The 19048-nt window shown below is 44.8% G+C and overlaps 1 protein-coding gene across 2 annotated transcripts in view; it reads left to right on the top strand.

The window, feature by feature from the left end:
• Nucleotides 1-19048, top strand: part of ANKIB1 (ankyrin repeat and IBR domain containing 1) — a 64236-nt gene that overhangs the window by 28264 nt on the left and 16924 nt on the right. For both annotated transcript variants that reach the window (XM_069959442.1, XM_069959443.1), the window contains exons 4-12: nucleotides 1998-2180; nucleotides 2950-3067; nucleotides 9620-9828; nucleotides 10799-10887; nucleotides 12850-12994; nucleotides 14405-14571; nucleotides 16422-16510; nucleotides 16841-16971; nucleotides 17613-17747. In XM_069959442.1, the coding sequence (XP_069815543.1) occupies nucleotides 1998-2180; nucleotides 2950-3067; nucleotides 9620-9828; nucleotides 10799-10887; nucleotides 12850-12994; nucleotides 14405-14571; nucleotides 16422-16510; nucleotides 16841-16971; nucleotides 17613-17747 (1266 nt within the window). The remainder of the gene's footprint in view (nucleotides 1-1997; nucleotides 2181-2949; nucleotides 3068-9619; nucleotides 9829-10798; nucleotides 10888-12849; nucleotides 12995-14404; nucleotides 14572-16421; nucleotides 16511-16840; nucleotides 16972-17612; nucleotides 17748-19048) is intronic.

The following is a 19048-nucleotide window of genomic DNA, read 5'->3' as shown; positions in this document are numbered from 1 at the left end:
TGCCCTGTCCGGTATTACACAGACAACCCTTTAAATCAGGGATGTAGAACTTTCTTCATTCCAGGTGTGGCAGAACTACATTTCCCATCATGCCTGGAGAGCTAAAGCTTCTCTCACATGTCCAGGCATGATGGGAGTTGTAGTTTTGCAACACCTGGAATAAAGAAGGTTCCGCATCCCTGATTTAACTAGACACTATGTAATGCTTTTTTTTACCCTGTGGTGGCGCTGCAGGTAAATGATACACTTACTGACTATGATCTCTGCTGAGCGTGATCACATCATGTAAAATCATCACTCGTTAGAAGAGATTATATTGCAAGAAGAACAACTTTTTAAGGAGTTTTGCCACAATAGCAACTTATTCCCTAAATTTAGTAAAAGGGGTAGGTCACCAAAAAATGTTTTCTTTTAAATCAACCGGGGCCAAAGATGTGTAATTTACTTCTATTAAAAAAATCTCCAGTCTTCCAGTGTTTATCAGCTGCTGTATGTCCTACAGGAAGTGGTGTATTCTCTCCAGTCTGACACAGTGCTCTCTGCCGCCACCTCTGTCCATGTCAGGAACTGTCCAGAGCAGGAGAGGTTCTCTATGGGGATTTGCTGCTGCTCTGGACAGTTCCTGACATGGACAGAGGTGGCAGCAGAGAGCACTGTCAGACTGGAGAAAATAAATCACTTCCTGCAAGACATACAGCAGCTGATAAGTACAGGAGATTTTTTAATAGAAGTCATTTACAAATCTGTAACCACCTGCCACCAGTTGATTTGAAAGAAAATTTTCTGGATCTTAAGAGGTGGTCCCAAGTCTGGTATTCCTATAGACAAGGGATGGGACGAGGGATTGTAGGAGCCCCCCTGGAGGGGAACATTTATAACGGGGGTCCCCCTTGTGGCTGCTGCCCCCTCCATACATAGTCTAATAGAAGGCCTCCACTGTCAGGACATTAGACATGATGTAAAGCTCCACCAGATGATTAGAAAACGTATCTGTCATTTCTGGGAGACGCCGTAATCCAGACTTATTGCATTTCGGCGATCGGCATTGACTTAAATTAGATCTCGGCTCCATCGGAGATAGATTAGAGCCGGCGTCGGAGCCGCGCTCGTGTCAGATTATGGATAGTGCCACCGCGCAAGTGACAGGAGGCGCTGGAAACTGCGGGAAGGATTAATGGAGCGTGCCGAAACATGGCCAGACGTCATCGGGAGAAGTTTTATAACAATATGTCCGAAGATATAAAAATTATTGGTCCTTAAAGGGATAGTTCACCCAAAAAAAAATTCTCTCTCAAATCAACTGGTCCCAGCAAGTGCCAAAGGTGTGTAAATTACTTCTATTTAAAAACCTCCAGTCTTCCAGTAATTATCAGCTGCTGTATGCCCTGCAGGAAGTGGTGTATTCTCTTCAGTCTGACGCATTGCTCTCTGCTGCCACCTCTGTCCATGTCAGGAACTGTCCAGAGCAGCAGCAAATCCCCATAGAAAACCTCCCCTGCTCTGGACAGTTCCTGACATGGACAGAGGTGGCAGGACATACAGCAGCTGATAAGTACTGGAAATCTGGATATTTTTGAATAGAAGTAATTTACAAATCTATATAACTTAGTGTCTTTTTGAATGCAGATAATAGCCTGTTTGCCTAATAAACCCAATTACCCAAGTTTCTTAAAATCGCCTGGACTATTGATTTCTGCTAAAAAACGAAAGTGACTCTTTAATAGTAAATTACCAATCTCTGTCATTTGCTTGGACCAGTTGATTTGAAAGAAAGTATTTTTTGAACTACCCCTTTAAAGGGGAACTCCAGCTAAATTGCGCAGCAATAGGCCAATGTGGCTGTCCAGGCATGATGGGAATTGTAGTTTTGCAACAGCTGGAGAGCCTGCAATACCGGCTCTAGACAAAAGGTTAGGTTTGTGTCCCTTTAAATTTATTTTTTTTTTTTAAATCTTTATTGACAAATGTAAAACATCATCTGATTTTCTTCCCCGCAGCTACTAGTGAGAAGTGGAAGTAATCTTTTTTCTGAAAATGACAATAAGGACACCCCGTGCGACTGTGCGGAGAAGCAGCAGCACAAGGATCTGGCTCTCAAACTGGAGTCTCAGATGGTGTTCTCCCGAGACCCCGAAGCAGATGATATAGAAGCAGAGTATGCCGCATTAGACAAGAGAGAGGTACCCAGTGCTTCCATTAGTCGTCACCTCCGAGATTGGGCTCTTATGTTTCTTCACATTGTTACTAATGTACACGGCAGAATAGTGAGTGCAGCTCTGGAGTGTAATACAGGATGTAACTCAGGGTCAGTAATGTATGTACAGAGTGACCCCACCAGCAGAATAGTGATTATAGCTCTGGGGTATAATACAGGATGTAACTCAGGATCAGTAATGTAATGTACAGTATATATACAGTGACCCCACCAGCAGAATAGTGAGTGCAGCTCTGGAGTATTATACAGGATGTAACTCGGGATCAGTAATGTAATGTATGTACACAGTGACCCCACCAGCAGAATAGTGACTGCAGCTCTGGAGTATAATACAGGATGTAACTCAGGATCAGTAATTTATGTACACAGTGACCCCACCAGCAGAATAGTGACTGCAGCTCTGGAGTATAATACAGGATGTAACTCAGGATCAGTAATTTATGTACACAGTGACCCCACCAGCAGAATAGTGACTGCAGCTCTGGAGTATAATACAGGATGTAACTCAGGATCAGTAATGTATGTACACAGTGACCCCACCAGCAGAATAGTGACTGCAGCTCTGGAGTATAATACAGGATGTAACTCAGGATCAGTAATATAATGTAATTGCTAGGTTACTTGAAGTTTATATATGTATAATTTCTATATTTGATTACGTTTTATAAATTCTTCATGTAGCTGTTTTTTTACAGTGTATCTGTCACTGATCTTATTTCCCGGTCTCTTTCCAGCCGTATGAAGGGCTCCGGCCTCAGGATTTACGGCGACTTAAGGACATGCTGATAGTGGAGACAGCGGACATGCTGCAGGCCCCTCTGTTCACGGCGGAGGCATTACTCCGAGCACATGGTAATTACATGGAGCTACTGCAGTGTAATGGCTGACGCTTCAGTCCTAGAGCGGGTTGTGTCTGACTGGTGATCTGCTGACCTTCCTCTATGCTGATCTCCCTGTGACTTTAGATGGATGTTGGGTGCAAGTAGCAGACAGGCCAGTCTAAAAGCCCTATTACACCAAGCAATTATTGGCCGTATTTGGCTGATTTTTGTCCATTGCAGACGGTAATTGCTTGGTGTAATAGCTAGTGTTAAAAGGCGACGATCAGCCGACATACACAGTGTTGGCTGATCCTTTTCTATCAACATGTTAAAAAAAACTACAACGATAACTTCACTATCTCCTATGGGCTCCCCGGAAGACTTAAAGATCGGCGGGGGAGCCCCTGCCACAGCTCCTCACAGTAGCCTGGGCGCTGTATTCTCTGCCGCTAGTTATCTGGGCGCTGTATTCTCTGCCGCTAGTTATCTGGGCGCTGTGTTCTCTGCCACTAATTATCTGGGTGCTGTGTTCTCTGCCGCTAGTTATCTGGGTGCTGTGTTCTCTGCCGCTAGTTATCTGGGCACTGTGTTCTCTGCCACTAATTATCTGGGCGCTGTGTTCTCTGCCGCTAGTTATCTGGGCGCTGTGTTCTCTGCCGCTAGTTATCTGGGCGCTGTGTTCTCTGCCGCTAGTTATCTGGGCGCTGTGTTTTCTGACGCTAGTTATCTGGGTGCTGTGTTCTCTGCCGCTAGTTATCTGGGCACTGTGTTCTCTGCCACTAATTATCTGGGTGCTGTGTTCTCTGCCGCTAGTTATCTGGGCGCTGTGTTCTCTGCCGCTAGTTATCTGGGCGCTGTGTTTTCTGACGCTAGTTATCTGGGTGCTGTGTTCTCTGCCGCTAGTTATCTGGGCGCTGTGTTCTCTGCCACTAGTTATCTGGGCGCTGTGTTCTCTGCCACTAATTATCTGGGCGCTGTATTCTCTGCCGCTAGTTATCTGGGCGCTGTGTTCTCTGCCACTAATTATCTGGGCGCTGTGTTCTCTGCCACTAGTTATCTGGGCGCTGTGTTCTCTGCCACTAGTTATCTGGGCGCTGTGTTCTCTACCATTAGTTATCTGGGCGCTGTGTTTTCTGACGCTAGTTATCTGGGCACCATAAACACAGATTAGTCTGTATCTTCCACAAGCTTAAGGCCCTATTACACAGACAGATTATTGAAGCCAAAGCCAGGTATAGATTTGTAAAGAGGACCTGTTCTCTGTTCCTGGCTTTGGCTTTAGTGATTTGTCAGATAAATATCTGTGTAATAGGGCCTATCAGCCCGTGCCCTGGACACGTTTTGCAGCAGTATTCACTTACAGCAGCTGACAGGTGCGCCCAGCTGATATTTATTGTTCTTGTTACATGAAAACACAGACAATATTTTATTTGCTTTATAACGAACAGGCGCAAACCATATAAAATCCAGTGTCCTCCCCTGGGAGCTGTGTAATAAATAAATATACACACACGGTGGGCTGCCGTGGCTTGCGTCCCGTTAACATCAACTGTTCTCCTTTTAGCAGTCAGCCTAGATGGTGTAATAATAAGAGCGAGGCTCTGGAGGATTAAGCTTCGACCTGAGATGTGGTCACAATGTAGATATAAAAAGCCGTCTGTACATTCCTGTATTCTCAGCCTGGAGCGAGTATCAGCGGAGATGAGTCAGCCCGGCGCGGGGAGACGGACGGCTTTTCAGACGTTGCCGTAGTGATGTTGCTGTAACCCAGTAACACAATTGGCCGCGCGTCTCCCGTCTTTACTGGGTTCTAAGAGTCATTAGAGGTTATTTGGCAAACCTGTGCCCTGCCTTAAAGGGGAACTCCACCCATTACTAATTGTTAGGGCTGATCACAAAGGACCCTCATTGGTCAGCCATAATTTCAGGAGACACCTGGCAGGAAGTGTTAATTCTCCCTGTAGCGCCACCACAGGCAAAATTAGGTATTACACGGTGACTATATTATTTCAATGTGTTGTGTGTTTAATCCAGGACAGGACCTCCAGAGTGAGGTCTACTCTCTTTTTGTTGTGGACAGCCTCTTTAATTTCAGAGGCCATGGCCTGGTGGAAGAATAAAGCGGTACTCCTGCGAAAATATTTTTCTTTCAAATCAACCGGTGTCAAAGCTATACAGATTTGTAATTTACTTCTATTTATCTCCAGTTTTCCAGTACTTATCAGCTGCTGTATGTCCTGCATGAAGTGGTGTATTCTCTCCAGTCTGACACAGTGCTCTCTGCTGCCACCTCTGTCCATGTCAGGAACTGTCCAGAGCAGGAGAGGTTGTGTATGGGGATTTGCTGCAGCAGAGAGCACTGTGTCAGACTGAAAAGAATACACCACTTCCTGCAGGACATACAGCAGCTGATAAGTATTAGAAGACTGAAGATTTTTTTTTAAATAGAATTAAATTACAAATCTATGTAACTTTATGGCACCAGTTGGTTTGAAATAATTTTTGGATAGGGAAGACGGGTGCAAGTCCTTTATCATTCAAGAAAAATGATGACCAGTGACCCTAGAGCATGCCAGGAAAGCTTTCCAGACTGACACATCCACCATTATTTTTTTAGAGCCCCAACCAGGCACAGACAGGATACAGCCTCAGATGTGGACCCGGCCATCCATATAGATCAGCCAGAAAGGGGACTTGTCACTGCAGACCACCTCCCTCCATGTGTCTGGTGTCTTTCCTTGGCCCATATAGAACGATGTTCACGAAAATGCAGGGTGGTCAGGGACATCTTGTCAGTTTTCAGTAGACAAATAGTACATTGCTTGGTTATTGTGGACATTAGTCTAAGTTGCCCGATGTTGGGTCACTGATCCGATACCCTATGTGCCGCCCAACGCTTAGGTCAACCAGAGGTGGCCGGGGGCCGTGAGATCATCTCTTCTAGGGCTGTCCATGGTTCGTCCAGTCTTGGTGTGGTGCACTCTTGATATAATGGTTTGAGAACAGTGAGCAAGTGCGGCTGATCCAGATATACTGGCCAATGACCACTGTAAGCCCAATGGGCCGGAGCTTTTATAGGAGACTAGAATGTTCCGTCCTATGTAGCCTATTCCTCCATTACGGCATCTTATTCCCTAAATAACCTTGAATGGAGGTTTCCGCCTGAAGCGCCTCCTGTCTCCCGGGTATAGTTACACACAGCTTTGTAGATAGATCTTTGTTGCGTTGTGCGACCGGGAGGTTATTCCGGGTACGGTTTATATGCGGGGCCCCGCAGGGTCTTTTACAGAAGAATCACTCTCTGCTGGTTGTGATAATTTATTACCTGTCTGTAAATATAATTCTGCTCCAAATAAAGCAAATTGCTGCCCGAAATAGAAGCGATTACATAAGCGGCAACACCGCGTACACAACGGGCAGCGAACGCACGCCTGTCTGCGGCATACGGAACAAGTGCGCACCTGTTACTGGGCATAAAATGTCATTTTCTATATAATGCAACCAAGGGATGGTTTATTATAGTGAACAGGAGCAGAGTCACTTACATTATAATATAGGAGATGGACGGACGATGGCCGATGGTGGGGGTGGGGAGAAGCCGCCCTGATGACTCCTGGTTTGGGAAGCATAAAAATAATGAAGGTTTCATTAAAGAGAATTGCCCTACCAGGTGATAAGGACATCATACAGGGTTACCCCATGCTTCAGACTATAGGGCCACCACAGGGTACACGAACTCTCAACTACAAACCCCCCTGCCAATATCCCAACCATCTATGGGACCGGAGCTGCATGGATCTGCTGATGGAGGCAATATTCTGGGACAACTGTGATGTCAGCAGTGTTTTGTCTTCTCAGCCAGTCAGTTGTCTCCCCCTGCTATGCTCCCTCCCCTCACAATGAGAAAGCTGCAGCTTCGTCTCCCTCCTGTCCCTTACACCCCATTTACTATGTACTGTTTTACACCAGAAGGATGTTTTTTTTCCAGACAGAGTTGTTTTAAGAACATTATCCCTGCCCCCCACCTGATAAGCAGGACTGTAGGTATTAGGGGATGTTGGGGAGATGGCAACTTTTCCATGTCAATATCTTTATGATCTTGTTCCCACTATTCCCAGGGGTAAAACAGTTTGCACAGTTTCATCCACTCCCATAGATACCCAATGATACCTTCTTTAAAAGCGTATTCCACTCAAACATAACTTTTGATATGTTGCTGCCCATTGTGAGACTAACAATTCTTTCCATACTTTTTGTTATCTATACAGTATCCATCCCCCAGTTCTCAGCTGCTGCTTTCTGCTAAAAACACAAAAATCTGTGTGTGAGCTTTTCTCTCTGTCTCTCCCTCCTCCCCCTCCCTTCTGAGACGGCTGATGTAAAGTCCCTGGTCAGCTGTATCTGCAACATTGTAGCTTCTTTGTAAAGCCGGAAGGGTTATTCTGAGGTTAAGTTACTAATGAACTCACTGTGATTATTCCTCCCAACATTACAAAGAAGGTACAATGTTGCAGATACTGCCAGTCAGGGACTTGTTTACATCATCTGCCTCAGAAGGGGAGGGGGGAGGAGGGAGGAGACAGAGAGATCAAAATCACACAGATTTGTGTCTTCAGCAGAAAGCAGCAGCTGAGAACTGTGGGAAGGAGACTGAATAGATTATAACAAGTATGGAAGGAATTGTTAGTCTCACCATGGGCAGCAACATATCAAAAGTTAAAAACCCCTATAAGTAACTACTTTGGGAACAGTGATATAGCAAGGCGTAATTTAAGAGTAGTCAAGGAATCCAGAAATCCACTATGATGTAGCGGAGCCGAGTACAAGGTACACAATAGTGATGATAAAGGAGTCCCCCTGCCCCTTATATGATGATAGGGTAGAAGTCTTAAGAAATAAGATAATGGTGGTTTAGACGTTGCCTGCGCCTCTGATCGCCTCAGTGCGGCTCCATAGAGAGACATTATAATAATTGTGGTTATTAGGGCGTCTATTTACACCGTCATTGAGGATTTCTGCAACCATTAGTCGTCAGTGTTGATGAATGTTATTAATAAGTATTGCTGATGGCTCCTGGCAGCCGCTCACCCATCTGTCTGCAGAGACTGGAAAGTGTTAGCAGATGGCACAACGTGACGTCTCCTGCCAAGTGGAGTCAAGTCTGGTTCACACTTTATTATTGTATTGTCATCTCTCGGCTGATGAGACCGTTCGTTTTACATACCGAGAGGTTATAATATTCTGCTCCTGGTAAAGTCTGATCAAACTTTAGAGAACTGTCAGGAGAACTAGAAATGTCGTCGTTTATTCTGTTTTAAGGTGAATGGAGTTGCATCTCTCCACGCCTGATCTGACGACAAAAAAAAAAACCCTGATGTAAGTGATGAAACCAGAGCGCAACAAAAGAGCTGCGTATACACAGCTTTATTTATATGTATAGTTTCATGTCTTTTTCAGGATTCCTTGTTAAGGGAAATGGCTCTGTTGATGTCACTGTCTGTACAACAAAGCTAACACATAAACTTAAGAGAGCTGGAATGGCCAGTGAGTGATGGGGTAGCTGCACGCACAGCATTATCTCTGTGTATAGTTCCATTATCATGTCCTCAGGACTTATTGATTAATGAGATGACTCTGCTGACTGTCATAGTCTATACAGTGAAGCTGACAACTCTGAGAAAACTGGACAGACAGGGCAGCGGCATAGACAGCATTATCTGTGTGTGTATAGTTATCATATTCAAGACTCCACATTAAAGGAGAAGTCTGGGGTCGGCCATTTTTTTTTTTTTCAAAAGAGCTGGGGAGGAGGTGGCTGAACATAACCACATGCTTCTACCTGCCCAGCTCCAGCGTTGGAGTCTGCTGTCCCCCCGCTCTAGTTCTTGGTCCCCTGGCTGCTGCTTTGAATAAAATTTCCAACACTGGACTTTCCCTTTTTAAATATTGAGTTTCCTCTGCTAACTCTGTCACTGTCTATACAACAAAGCTGACAGGTGAGCTTGGGAAAGCAGGAGTGGCTGCATGGTTAGGGGGTAGCTGCGTACTGAGCCTTGTCTATGTGTATAGTACTTAAAGGGTAGTGCAGCATTTTACATTTATTCACAAAATAACACACATTACAAAGTTATACAACTGCCGGCCTCCCGAAGATGACGTTGTCGACCCAAGATGGCGGCCGGGGTTGACAGCAATTGAGTAAGTATACTGCACCACACTTCTGTGGTGGGGGGAACATGGGGAACGGTGCCATTCACTTAAATAACACACAATACAAAGTTGTATAACTTGTGTGTTATTTAGTGAATATATATTAAACGCCGCACTACCCCTTTAAGAGATGACTCTGCTAACTCTGTCACAGTCTATACAAAAACCTTAAAGGAACTGTCCACATTTTGTCATACATATAATGGGAATTGACACATGTGTATAGCTCACAGCTAGAAGAGAACAACCCGGCTAACGCTCACTCCGTGTATATAATGCTTACACTTCAATGGTATATGTTAGCACTATAACAGCTTAAAAAAACACACCCACTGTGAAGGCTTCCTTCTTACATCTTTCCTTTAACTTATAGATTGGGACAGGGAGAAGTTACTGGAAGACTGGATGTGCAGTCCGGAAAATTGCTGCCAACGATCGGGCGTCCAGATGCCAACCCCTCCACCCAGCGGATACAACGCCTGGGACACCCTTCCGTCTCCGCGGACGCCGCGTACCACTCGGTCGTCAGTCACATCCCCGGATGAGATCAGCCTGTCTCCTGGGGACATTGACATGGCTATGGTCAGTTTACGTAGAAGCCCTGGCGATCACCTAGACCTTGATCACTGCATCCATCTTGTGCGCAAATATCATGTGATGTCAAAATACCTGATCTGTGGGGTGCCAGGTCTCTGCACCTCACCCGTCTGGGATTGATGGTCTATCTTAAAGGTGAACTCTGAGCAGATTAGGTGGATCTAGCTCCTAGTGGGCACAGGGCGCCAAGGATGATGGTATGTCTCTAACTTTCATCAGCAGCGGCGTTCCTTTGCTGTTAGTTGTGCCCGGTAATCTACCACTCTGCACTGATCCGGCCCTACAACTGTGCTGGCCCCCTACATTGAAAATCATTGGAGGGGGCTGGCCATACGGCGATGTGCCCCACTAATGATTATCATTTGGAGGGGGCCGCCCCAAGGGCGGTTGGATCAGTGGTCTAAGGCAGTGCTTCTCAATTCCAGACCTCATGCCTCACCAACAGGTCATGTTTTTAAGATTACCCATACAAAAAAACACCTGTGATAATACCTGATGCACCAAGTATAATTATATCACCTGTGAAATACTAAGGAAATCCTCAAAACATGACCTGTTGGTGAGGCCTGAGGACTGGAATTGAGAAGCACTGGACTAAGGGGCGGTAGTCACACCCCCAGTGCTCCTAACTGCTTACTGGGCACAACTATCAGCACAGGAATGGCACTGAGGATGAAGGTAACAAACATATCTTCCTCCTCAGCCCCCATGCACAGTAGGGGGGCTACCAGAAGCCACCGGAAGTCACTTGAACCCACAGTAGGGCCCAGCCTATTATATTATTTATATGGAGCCCCCAGACTGTTCCGCCTATTGAAAACACATGTACATTTGGCTAAACTGAGCATGCATGTATATGGGGAATTCAACTGGAGTAGCGGTCAGTAAAGTCATTTCATGCACAATATCTCCCCCCCCCCCCCTTCCTTATTCCCCATCCTGTTTTTTCTCGCAGTGCGGTATCTGTATGTGCAGCATCTCTGTGTTTGAAGACCCAGTGGAGATCCCGTGCGGACATGAATTTTGCAGGACATGCTGGGAGTCGTGAGTATCATTTTGTATTTATGGATTTTTCATCTGTTTTTGTAACTACTGGCAATATGGCCCAGCGGTGATCGGCTTCTCCCCTGAGCGCGGCCGGATTCGTCTGATGGAAGTAGGAGGCATGGAGTCATTTTGTGTTGGGCGGAGAAAAACTGTCCTTGGATATTTACCTGTACTGTACCTTTTAAAAGGGATTATCTATAAGCAATGAGCGAACATTGGAACATTTAAAGTGTGACTGATAATGAGGTGTGTACATCATGCTGCCTTGTGCTGAACAATGCCACAGGCAGAGGAGCAGACAGGGCGTGAATGCAGCAGCTGCAATGTTCTGCAGTAGTTGGGAAACTGGTAGTTGTCCTGTGGAAGGGTTTGATGAGGAGTTGATGGAGAGCAATGCATTCAGAAAACTGTAGTTCTAAGTAACTGCTTAAACAGGAAGTAGTTGTGTTTTTTTTATATAAATTACCTGATCTTGTAGTGGCCCCTGTGTAATCATTTCCATATTTATTCTATGATCATAGTTAGTAGCTGTTATAATTTCCTATCCTTTCTCCGTGTTTCTGTCTTTCATCCACCAAATACGTAATCTTATCCCAGACAGAGGATATCAGGCTTTCTCCTCGCAGACAGTATTGGGTTTTCCACAGTCTGGCGGCACCAAAGCTAATAAACTCTTTATTGTAACGTTATTGAAAATTACATTTTTTTTTAGTTCACAATAAAAAGTCTCGTATCTGGCTGCCCGGCTACGGTTATTCAGAGAGAGAAAAATCCTAAAATCCAGAACTCCAGGGAAATCTGCTCATGCTGTGCAGAGCTAACAAAATTTTTTAAGTGGAACTCCTGTAAAAAAAACAAAAAAAAAACTTTCAAATCAACTGGTGTCAGTTATACAGATTTGTAAATTACTTCTATGTAAAAATCATCTGCTGGATGTCCTACAGGAAGTGGTGTATTCTCTCCAGTCTGACACAGTGCTCTGTCCATGTCAGGAACTGTCCAGAGCAGCAGCAAATCCCCATAGAAAACCTCTGCTGGTCTGGACAGTTCCTGACATGGACAGAGGTGGCAGCAGAGAGCACTGTGTCAAACTGGAGAGAATACACTACTTCCTGCAGGGCATACAACAGCTGATAAGTACTGGAAGACTGGAGATTATCAAACAGAAGGTTATACAGGATTTGTAATTTAATTTACTTCTGACACCAATTGATTCCAAAACAATTTATTTTCACCAGAATGGGGGTGGGGCTGTGTACCTGCATTTTCTGCCTCCTCCATAGGATCCACATTGTCCCTGAAAGGTAAATCAAGGCTCATCTCTCACAGGCATTAGACTAGGAAGTCGTGTGTGTGTGGCGCACTGGCAAACAGGCCAGTTGTGACTCTGCCCCCTGTATTGTAGAGGATGAGAGATACCTGTGCACCACGGAGGAGACTCTCCGCAGCCTTTCCCTGTATCTAACAATCTACATTATAGTGGATGGAAAAGGTGATGCGCTAAATCTGTTCTCGTACGTGGAGACTTTATATGTTTTTCCATTTTGCTTCTTTGAGAAATGACATCTGTCACGTACGTCAGCAGGGAAGTCACTGGAGTGACGTATGAAGCGCACGAGGCTTAGTAAAAATAACATATGTGACCGTTCCCAGTATAGAAGCAATGCCACAGGGTTATCTTACTTAAAGGGGTAGCACTAAATTTACAGGAACGTGGCTGAAAAAGCGCCACACCTGCCTGTGGGTTGTGTCTGTTACTGCAGTTCAGCTTTTTGGTTACTAGCGGCTATGGCGGAGCTGCTGTGTATAGGGTTATACAGCTAGTATTGGACTGTATACAGCTAATATAGGAGCTGTATAGTTCTATATACAATGATTACTCCTAAGATTATGTCATGTCCACCGTTATTTCTTTGGTTCTCAGGCCATTGCGTTTTTTTTGTTTGTTTTTTTTTTTAGATTTTTGAACCTAAAAATCCAGGAGGGGGAGGCGCACAACATCTTCTGTCCGGCCTATGACTGCTTTCAGCTGGTTCCTGTGGAGGTCATAGAAAGCGTGGTGTCTAAGGAGATGGATAAGCGCTACCTGCAGTTTGACATAAAGGTGAGGTGTATATATAGATATCTATATACTGTACTGATATAAATCTGTGTCATCCATTGAGACCCATGCAGTATACACTTGGTGCTTAAATCAATGTAGATTAAAATAAATGTAATATTTATATGTCGCTCATTGTTATATGTGTATATACTGTGTGTGTGTGTATGTGTGTGTGTGTGTGTGTGTGTGTATATATATATATATATATATATATATATATATATATATATATATATATATAATTAATATCTATGTAGTATACACATGGTGCCCATTGTACATATATGTGTGTGTGTGTGTGTATATATATATATATATATATATATATATATATATATATATATATATATATATATATATAAATATAATATACAGTGGTGCCTTGGATTAGGAGCATAATTGGTTCCGGGACCGTGCTTGTAATCCAAATCCACTCTTATACCAAAGCAAATTGTCCCATAAGAAATCATTGAAATGCAAACAATTTGTTCTACACCCCCAAAATAATGATTTTATATTCTGAATAACATATAAAACAAATGAAACAAACATTTATAAACAGCTGAATCTGTGTTATTATAAATTACTGTACAGTATAGCAATCAGCATGTGGAGTATAATGTATAGTAACTGCATAAACCTGAAAAACAGCAGCAGTTTGTAGATACAGGATGGAACTGCAGATCCCCATAATGCAGTAGCGTAGTACAACAGGCTAGAAAAGAGAAGCAGGGCTGCTGCCAGAGGTCTGTGTGGTCACATGACAGCAATGGGGAAGGGTGTGTGTTCAGCTCGGACCAATCAGGACTGACAGAGACTGCAGGGAGCATGAAGGAATGAGCAGGGCAGATGTGGGCACATAAATGTAGCACTCTGTCCGGGGAGAGAGGGGTTACAGCTATAAAGAGATTACCCCCCCCACAGTCCTGTCCCCTGATGCAAGCCCCAGCCTGAAGTAGATCTGCTATGATTTGGAAGGTGAGGGAGACTTCCTGGGTCAGAGTACAGAGCTGTAGACCCCACTATACAGGCCATGCCCCTCCCCCACTCTTCCTACCACCCAGTACAGAGAGCTCTTAAACCAAAGCAATGCTCTTAAACCAAGTTACAATTTTGAAAAACAGTGAGCTCTTAAACCAAAACGCTCTTAAACCAAGTTACTCTTAAACCAAGTTACCACTGTATATTATATCTATGTAGTATACACATGGTGCCCATTGTAATTATGTGTATATACTGTATATATATTATATCTATGTAGTATACACATGGTGCCCATTGTAATTATAAGTGTATATATATTATATCTATGTAGTATACACATGGTGTCCATTGTAATTATATGTGTATATATATTATATCTATTACGCACGTGTTTATTCATCTCTATGCGTCTTCTGCCCGTTTCAGGCATTTGTCGAAAACAACACTGCAATCCGATGGTGCCCGACGCCAGCCTGTGAGCGAGCGGTGAGGCTGAAGAAGCAGGGAAGCAATACGTCCGGCTCAGACTCCCTGAACTTTCCTCTGCTAAGGGCTCCAGCTGTGGACTGTGGAAAAGGGCATCTGTTCTGCTGGTGGGTGCTGTATGTTCTCTGCTCACCGTGTATCCTGGCACAGCAGCGTCCCCCATGGTTGTGTAAAGGACGTGCACACTTTTGCAACCAACAATGATGCAACTTTGCTAGCTGTATCTTGGGATTGCAGAGGGTCTTGGTAGTGAAACCCGGTGCGATCAGTAACTTCTGACTTGTCTGGTGACAGGTTCCATCTTGAGATCAGGTTCTCCTGGGCATCTTAGGCTTGGTTACAGCCATTCAGGTGGTCAGGAGGCCAAAAATAGGCAAAAGTTTTATGAAGTTCACATAACTCCCATAGAGGTGACTGGGAGGCAACGCAGCAACTTCGGGGCTCCTCCTCAGAGACCTGTCTTCTTTTTTTTCTTTTCTATTTCTTGAGAAAAACAAACAAACAGTGGAAATGGTAGCTATTGGGTTGCACAGGGTTAGGGCCCTATTCCACAGGGCGATTATCGTTCGCATAATCATTAACGATAAATGATCCAAACAACCGCTATTGCGAAAGACCTGAAATCGTTCACCCATTTACATGGAAAGATAATCGTTACTTATGATCGTTCTTGCGGTCGTCTTGTCGTCGATATTGCGTTCGTCACTACTGTGAACGACCGAACGACGTCTTATTCAATGCGAACGAGCAATGATAATAATATGTCCAGGTCTTATTAAACGATCAACGATTTCTCGTTCAATCGTTAACGGCTAATCAACCGAACGATTATCGCTTAGATTCGAACGACTTAGCGATAATCTGAACGATAATCGTCCCATGGAATTGGGTCCTTAAACCCTTCTTATTGTGCTGCTGGTTAGCTTCTCAGATTTAACCCCTTGGGGCACAGTTATATAAGCTTTTTCATTGTCTCACGATCGCCGCCTCCTCCTCTTAAAGCTTTGTCAGTCTCCGGTCTCGGCAGCGGTGTATTCCGCATTATATAACCCAGTGTGAGGTAAGACCTAGCTTTTACGGTCAGTGTCTGGTTACTGGCGGGAGGCGAGCTCCTTTCTTTCAATCCTCTGCCGGCTCCTACATCATTTATAAAGCAGACGAAATCTGAGACGTGACACAACAGACGCCGCAGGGATCGGCATTCATATCCTCGCCACGAGCGGCAGGTGGTGGAAACTCGTATAAAAAAGCACGAGGCCTCTCCGGGCCCAATAAGAGGTTGTTACCTTGTAAATTGTCCTCGGGGTCGGTGCGTGACCACAAGGATCCCGGGGCTCCGAGATGTTTAAGATGTGAAATCGTGACTCCTCTTAGGGGGAGACATCTGAGGACTTGGCAGGGCTGTGTAACAATCCTCTATGAATAATTCATCACCTGGACAATGGAGAATGAAACTAACAGGAATAATAAAGCAGCCACTCTGTCATCCCGTGCTCCGCTGCTTCCTATACTGTCCAGCCTGGACGGGAACTGTAGACACTTAAAGGGGTACTCTGGGGGGGGGGGGGGGTATTTTAAATCAACTGGTTTAAAAAAGTTATATAGATTTGTAATTTACTTCTATTAAAAAATCTCCAGTCTTCCAGTACTTCTCAGCTTCTGTATGTCCTGCAGGAAGTGGTATATTCTCTCCAGTCTGACACAGTGCTCTCTGCTGCCACCTCTGTACATGTCAGGAACTGTCCAAAGCAGCAGCAAATCCCCATAGAAAACCTCTCCTGCTCTGGACAGTTCCTGACATGGACAGAGGTGGCAGCAGAGAGCGCTGTGTCAGCTGCCAGTAATAAAATGCCAAAGAGTCAGGCTCAGACAGATCTCAGCATGCTCGAGTTGCGCTGATCTCTATTTTTCTGGTAAGGAACCCTGGAATTGATGTCTATGGCTTTCTGTGTTACAGGGAATGTTTAGGAGAGGCCCATGAGCCGTGTGATTGCCAAACCTGGAAGAACTGGCTCCACAAGGTGACTGAAATGAAGCCTGAAGAGTGTAAGTGTGAGATCATGGAGGGATTGTCCATCTGGGTGCACACTGCCAGCTGATCACTGGATTTAGGTCACCAGATAATAATGCAGCTAGAATGGGATCTATTGATGCAGGAGAGTGGGCCAATAAGATGGCTGCTGGGGGCTTCTGGGTCACCTGCTCTTGTCCTATACAGGGGCAGATGGGTCAGTATGAGGGGCCATGAAAACTTTGCATCATGCTGTATTGGGAATCTTAAGGTATATAACTAATCCATGCCACAGTCTTGTCTGGGTAAGCTGGTGTATTGTAATTTCTGCTGTAAACCACCTGTTATTCTCCATTCCTGTCTAGTGGTCGGAGTGAGTGAAGCTTTCGAAGACGCTGCAAACTGTCTGTGGTTGTTAACAAACTCTAAACCTTGCGCCAACTGCAAGTCTCCCATCCAGAAGAACGAGGGCTGTAACCATATGCAGTGTGCCAAGGTAACAAATGTGCCACCTGACCTAAGGTGCCCGCTGAGGCCTAAGATGCCCCAGAGCCAGGCCTTCCTATATTAGGGTGCCTCTATATAAATGTGCATGCCTTCCCATATTAGTTGCCCCCGCATAAGGGTGCATGCTTTCCCATTATAATGTGCTCCCACAGATGGGTGGCCCAGTCTCAGGTGCCCCAATTTCGGGCTCCCCTGAATAAATGTGCCCGTCCTCAGTTGCCCCTGTATAAGTGTGCCCTAATCCTGACCCTAAGGTGCCTCTGCATAAGTGTTCTGCGGCCTATGGTGCCCCAGAGTCAGACCTTCCCATATTAGTGTGCCCCTATATAAGTGTGCATGCTTTCCCATATTAGTGTGCCCCTATATAAGTGTGCATGCCTTCCCATATTAGGGGGCCCGGTCTCAGGTGCCCCCGCATCGTGGTGCCCTGCTCTCAGGCTCCCCTGAATAAGTGTGTCTCGGGCTCCCCTGAGTAAGTGTGACTGTCCTCAGGTGCCCCCTCCGATATTCCATCGATGTGCAGCCAGCTGTACTGTGGTTTTAGCAGCTTCTCATGGTGTTAGACAAAAAGCATAAAAGGTATAAAACACAGCCAGGAAGATTGAAGTCCTTTTTTTTTTTTTCCTCCAGTGTAAATACGACTTCTGCTGGATCTGTCTGGAGGAGTGGAAGAAACACAGCTCGTCCACAGGGGGATATTACCGCTGCACGCGATACGAGGTCATAAACCAGGTGGAGGAGCAGTCTAAAGAGATGACGGTGGAGGTGAGTCCTGCACCTTGTATGTGAGAGGAATGGTCCTGCACAGTTTGTATCACCTCTGGGGGGCGCTGTTCTGTCACAGGACACCTTCACCCCCTGTGGTGTAGCTGAATTTACTGTATATTGGGTTGGTGCCGGATGAATATTACAGCCAATGCTCAGCAGGATCAGACATAGTAGTGACCACAGCATCTAGGCCAGGAATGGGAAACCTGTGGCCCTCCAGCTGTTAAACTACTGTGCTGTGGCTGTCTGGGCATGATGGGAGTTGTTGTCTTGATACAGAACCCCTCCTAATTTTTATTGTACAGCATTTCCCAGGTTTTCAGCCGTTATCCAGACAATTTGTAATTTTTTTTTCTGCTCGTTTAGCTTCAATATCAGAAGCTGCTTCACTTAAAGGGAATGTGTCGCCTAACTTTTAAGCACTGCGGAATCTGTTGGCGCTATACAAATAAATATTATTATTATTTTTGTTATTATTATTATTTTACTGATTAGAGTCAGATACTAAAACTTGTTCCTTTATTCTAAGCTGTTTCTATTTTCTTACCCCTTTTTTTTTATTTTTTATTTCACTTTTTGTACATTGTTATGGGGTTCAAGTAGTTCAAGTAGTGACATGCTTTACAGCAAGCCTCATGGACATAGACAACAATAGACAGACTCTGAATGTGAGACATTACTGAGCGCGCTCTGTGACCTGTGAAGAGGTCATTCCACAGGGAGCTGCTATTGTCTCCTCTATCTACTGGTGTCACATGACGCTGCAATGCTGTACAGATCACTTTACTGCAGCCTCCTCTTATCACCACAGACACAACAGGAAGTCTCAGCTTAGCCCCAGTGGTGAGAATGAGAACTGCAAGATCTCAGGATTATTTTATAATATAGAGAGAGAAATAGGAAATTAGAAAAAATGTCACCAAAAATTCTTTAAAAATCTGTTTATCATAAAAACATTATTTATAAAATAAGTAATTTTCTGATTTACATATTCCTTTTAAGGTTTGGGGCCAATAGCGATGGCGGCACAGTAGTCATTACACGCACGGCTGCTTTGCCCTCTCCGCGTGTTCACGTTCCGTCGCAGAGTCAGGACTAGTAATCTGGTATTACGCTCGCAGGTTTATTATCCGCAGCGCTCCGCCAGACACACAAGCTCTTTATATATTTCTGCTATTGCCAAACGTATAATGAGAGCTGTAGAGGAGCTGAGCGTGCAGGGACGCCATGGAGATGGAGCCGCTTCATGAAAGAATGAGGAAAAACAATGATGCCAGGAAGGGATATTTTGCAGAGCT

Source organism: Dendropsophus ebraccatus, chromosome 2, assembly GCF_027789765.1.
Source record: "Dendropsophus ebraccatus isolate aDenEbr1 chromosome 2, aDenEbr1.pat, whole genome shotgun sequence".
In the NCBI taxonomy this organism is placed as follows: Eukaryota; Metazoa; Chordata; class Amphibia; order Anura; family Hylidae; genus Dendropsophus; species Dendropsophus ebraccatus.
This window is presented reverse-complemented; position numbering and strand designations above follow the sequence as displayed.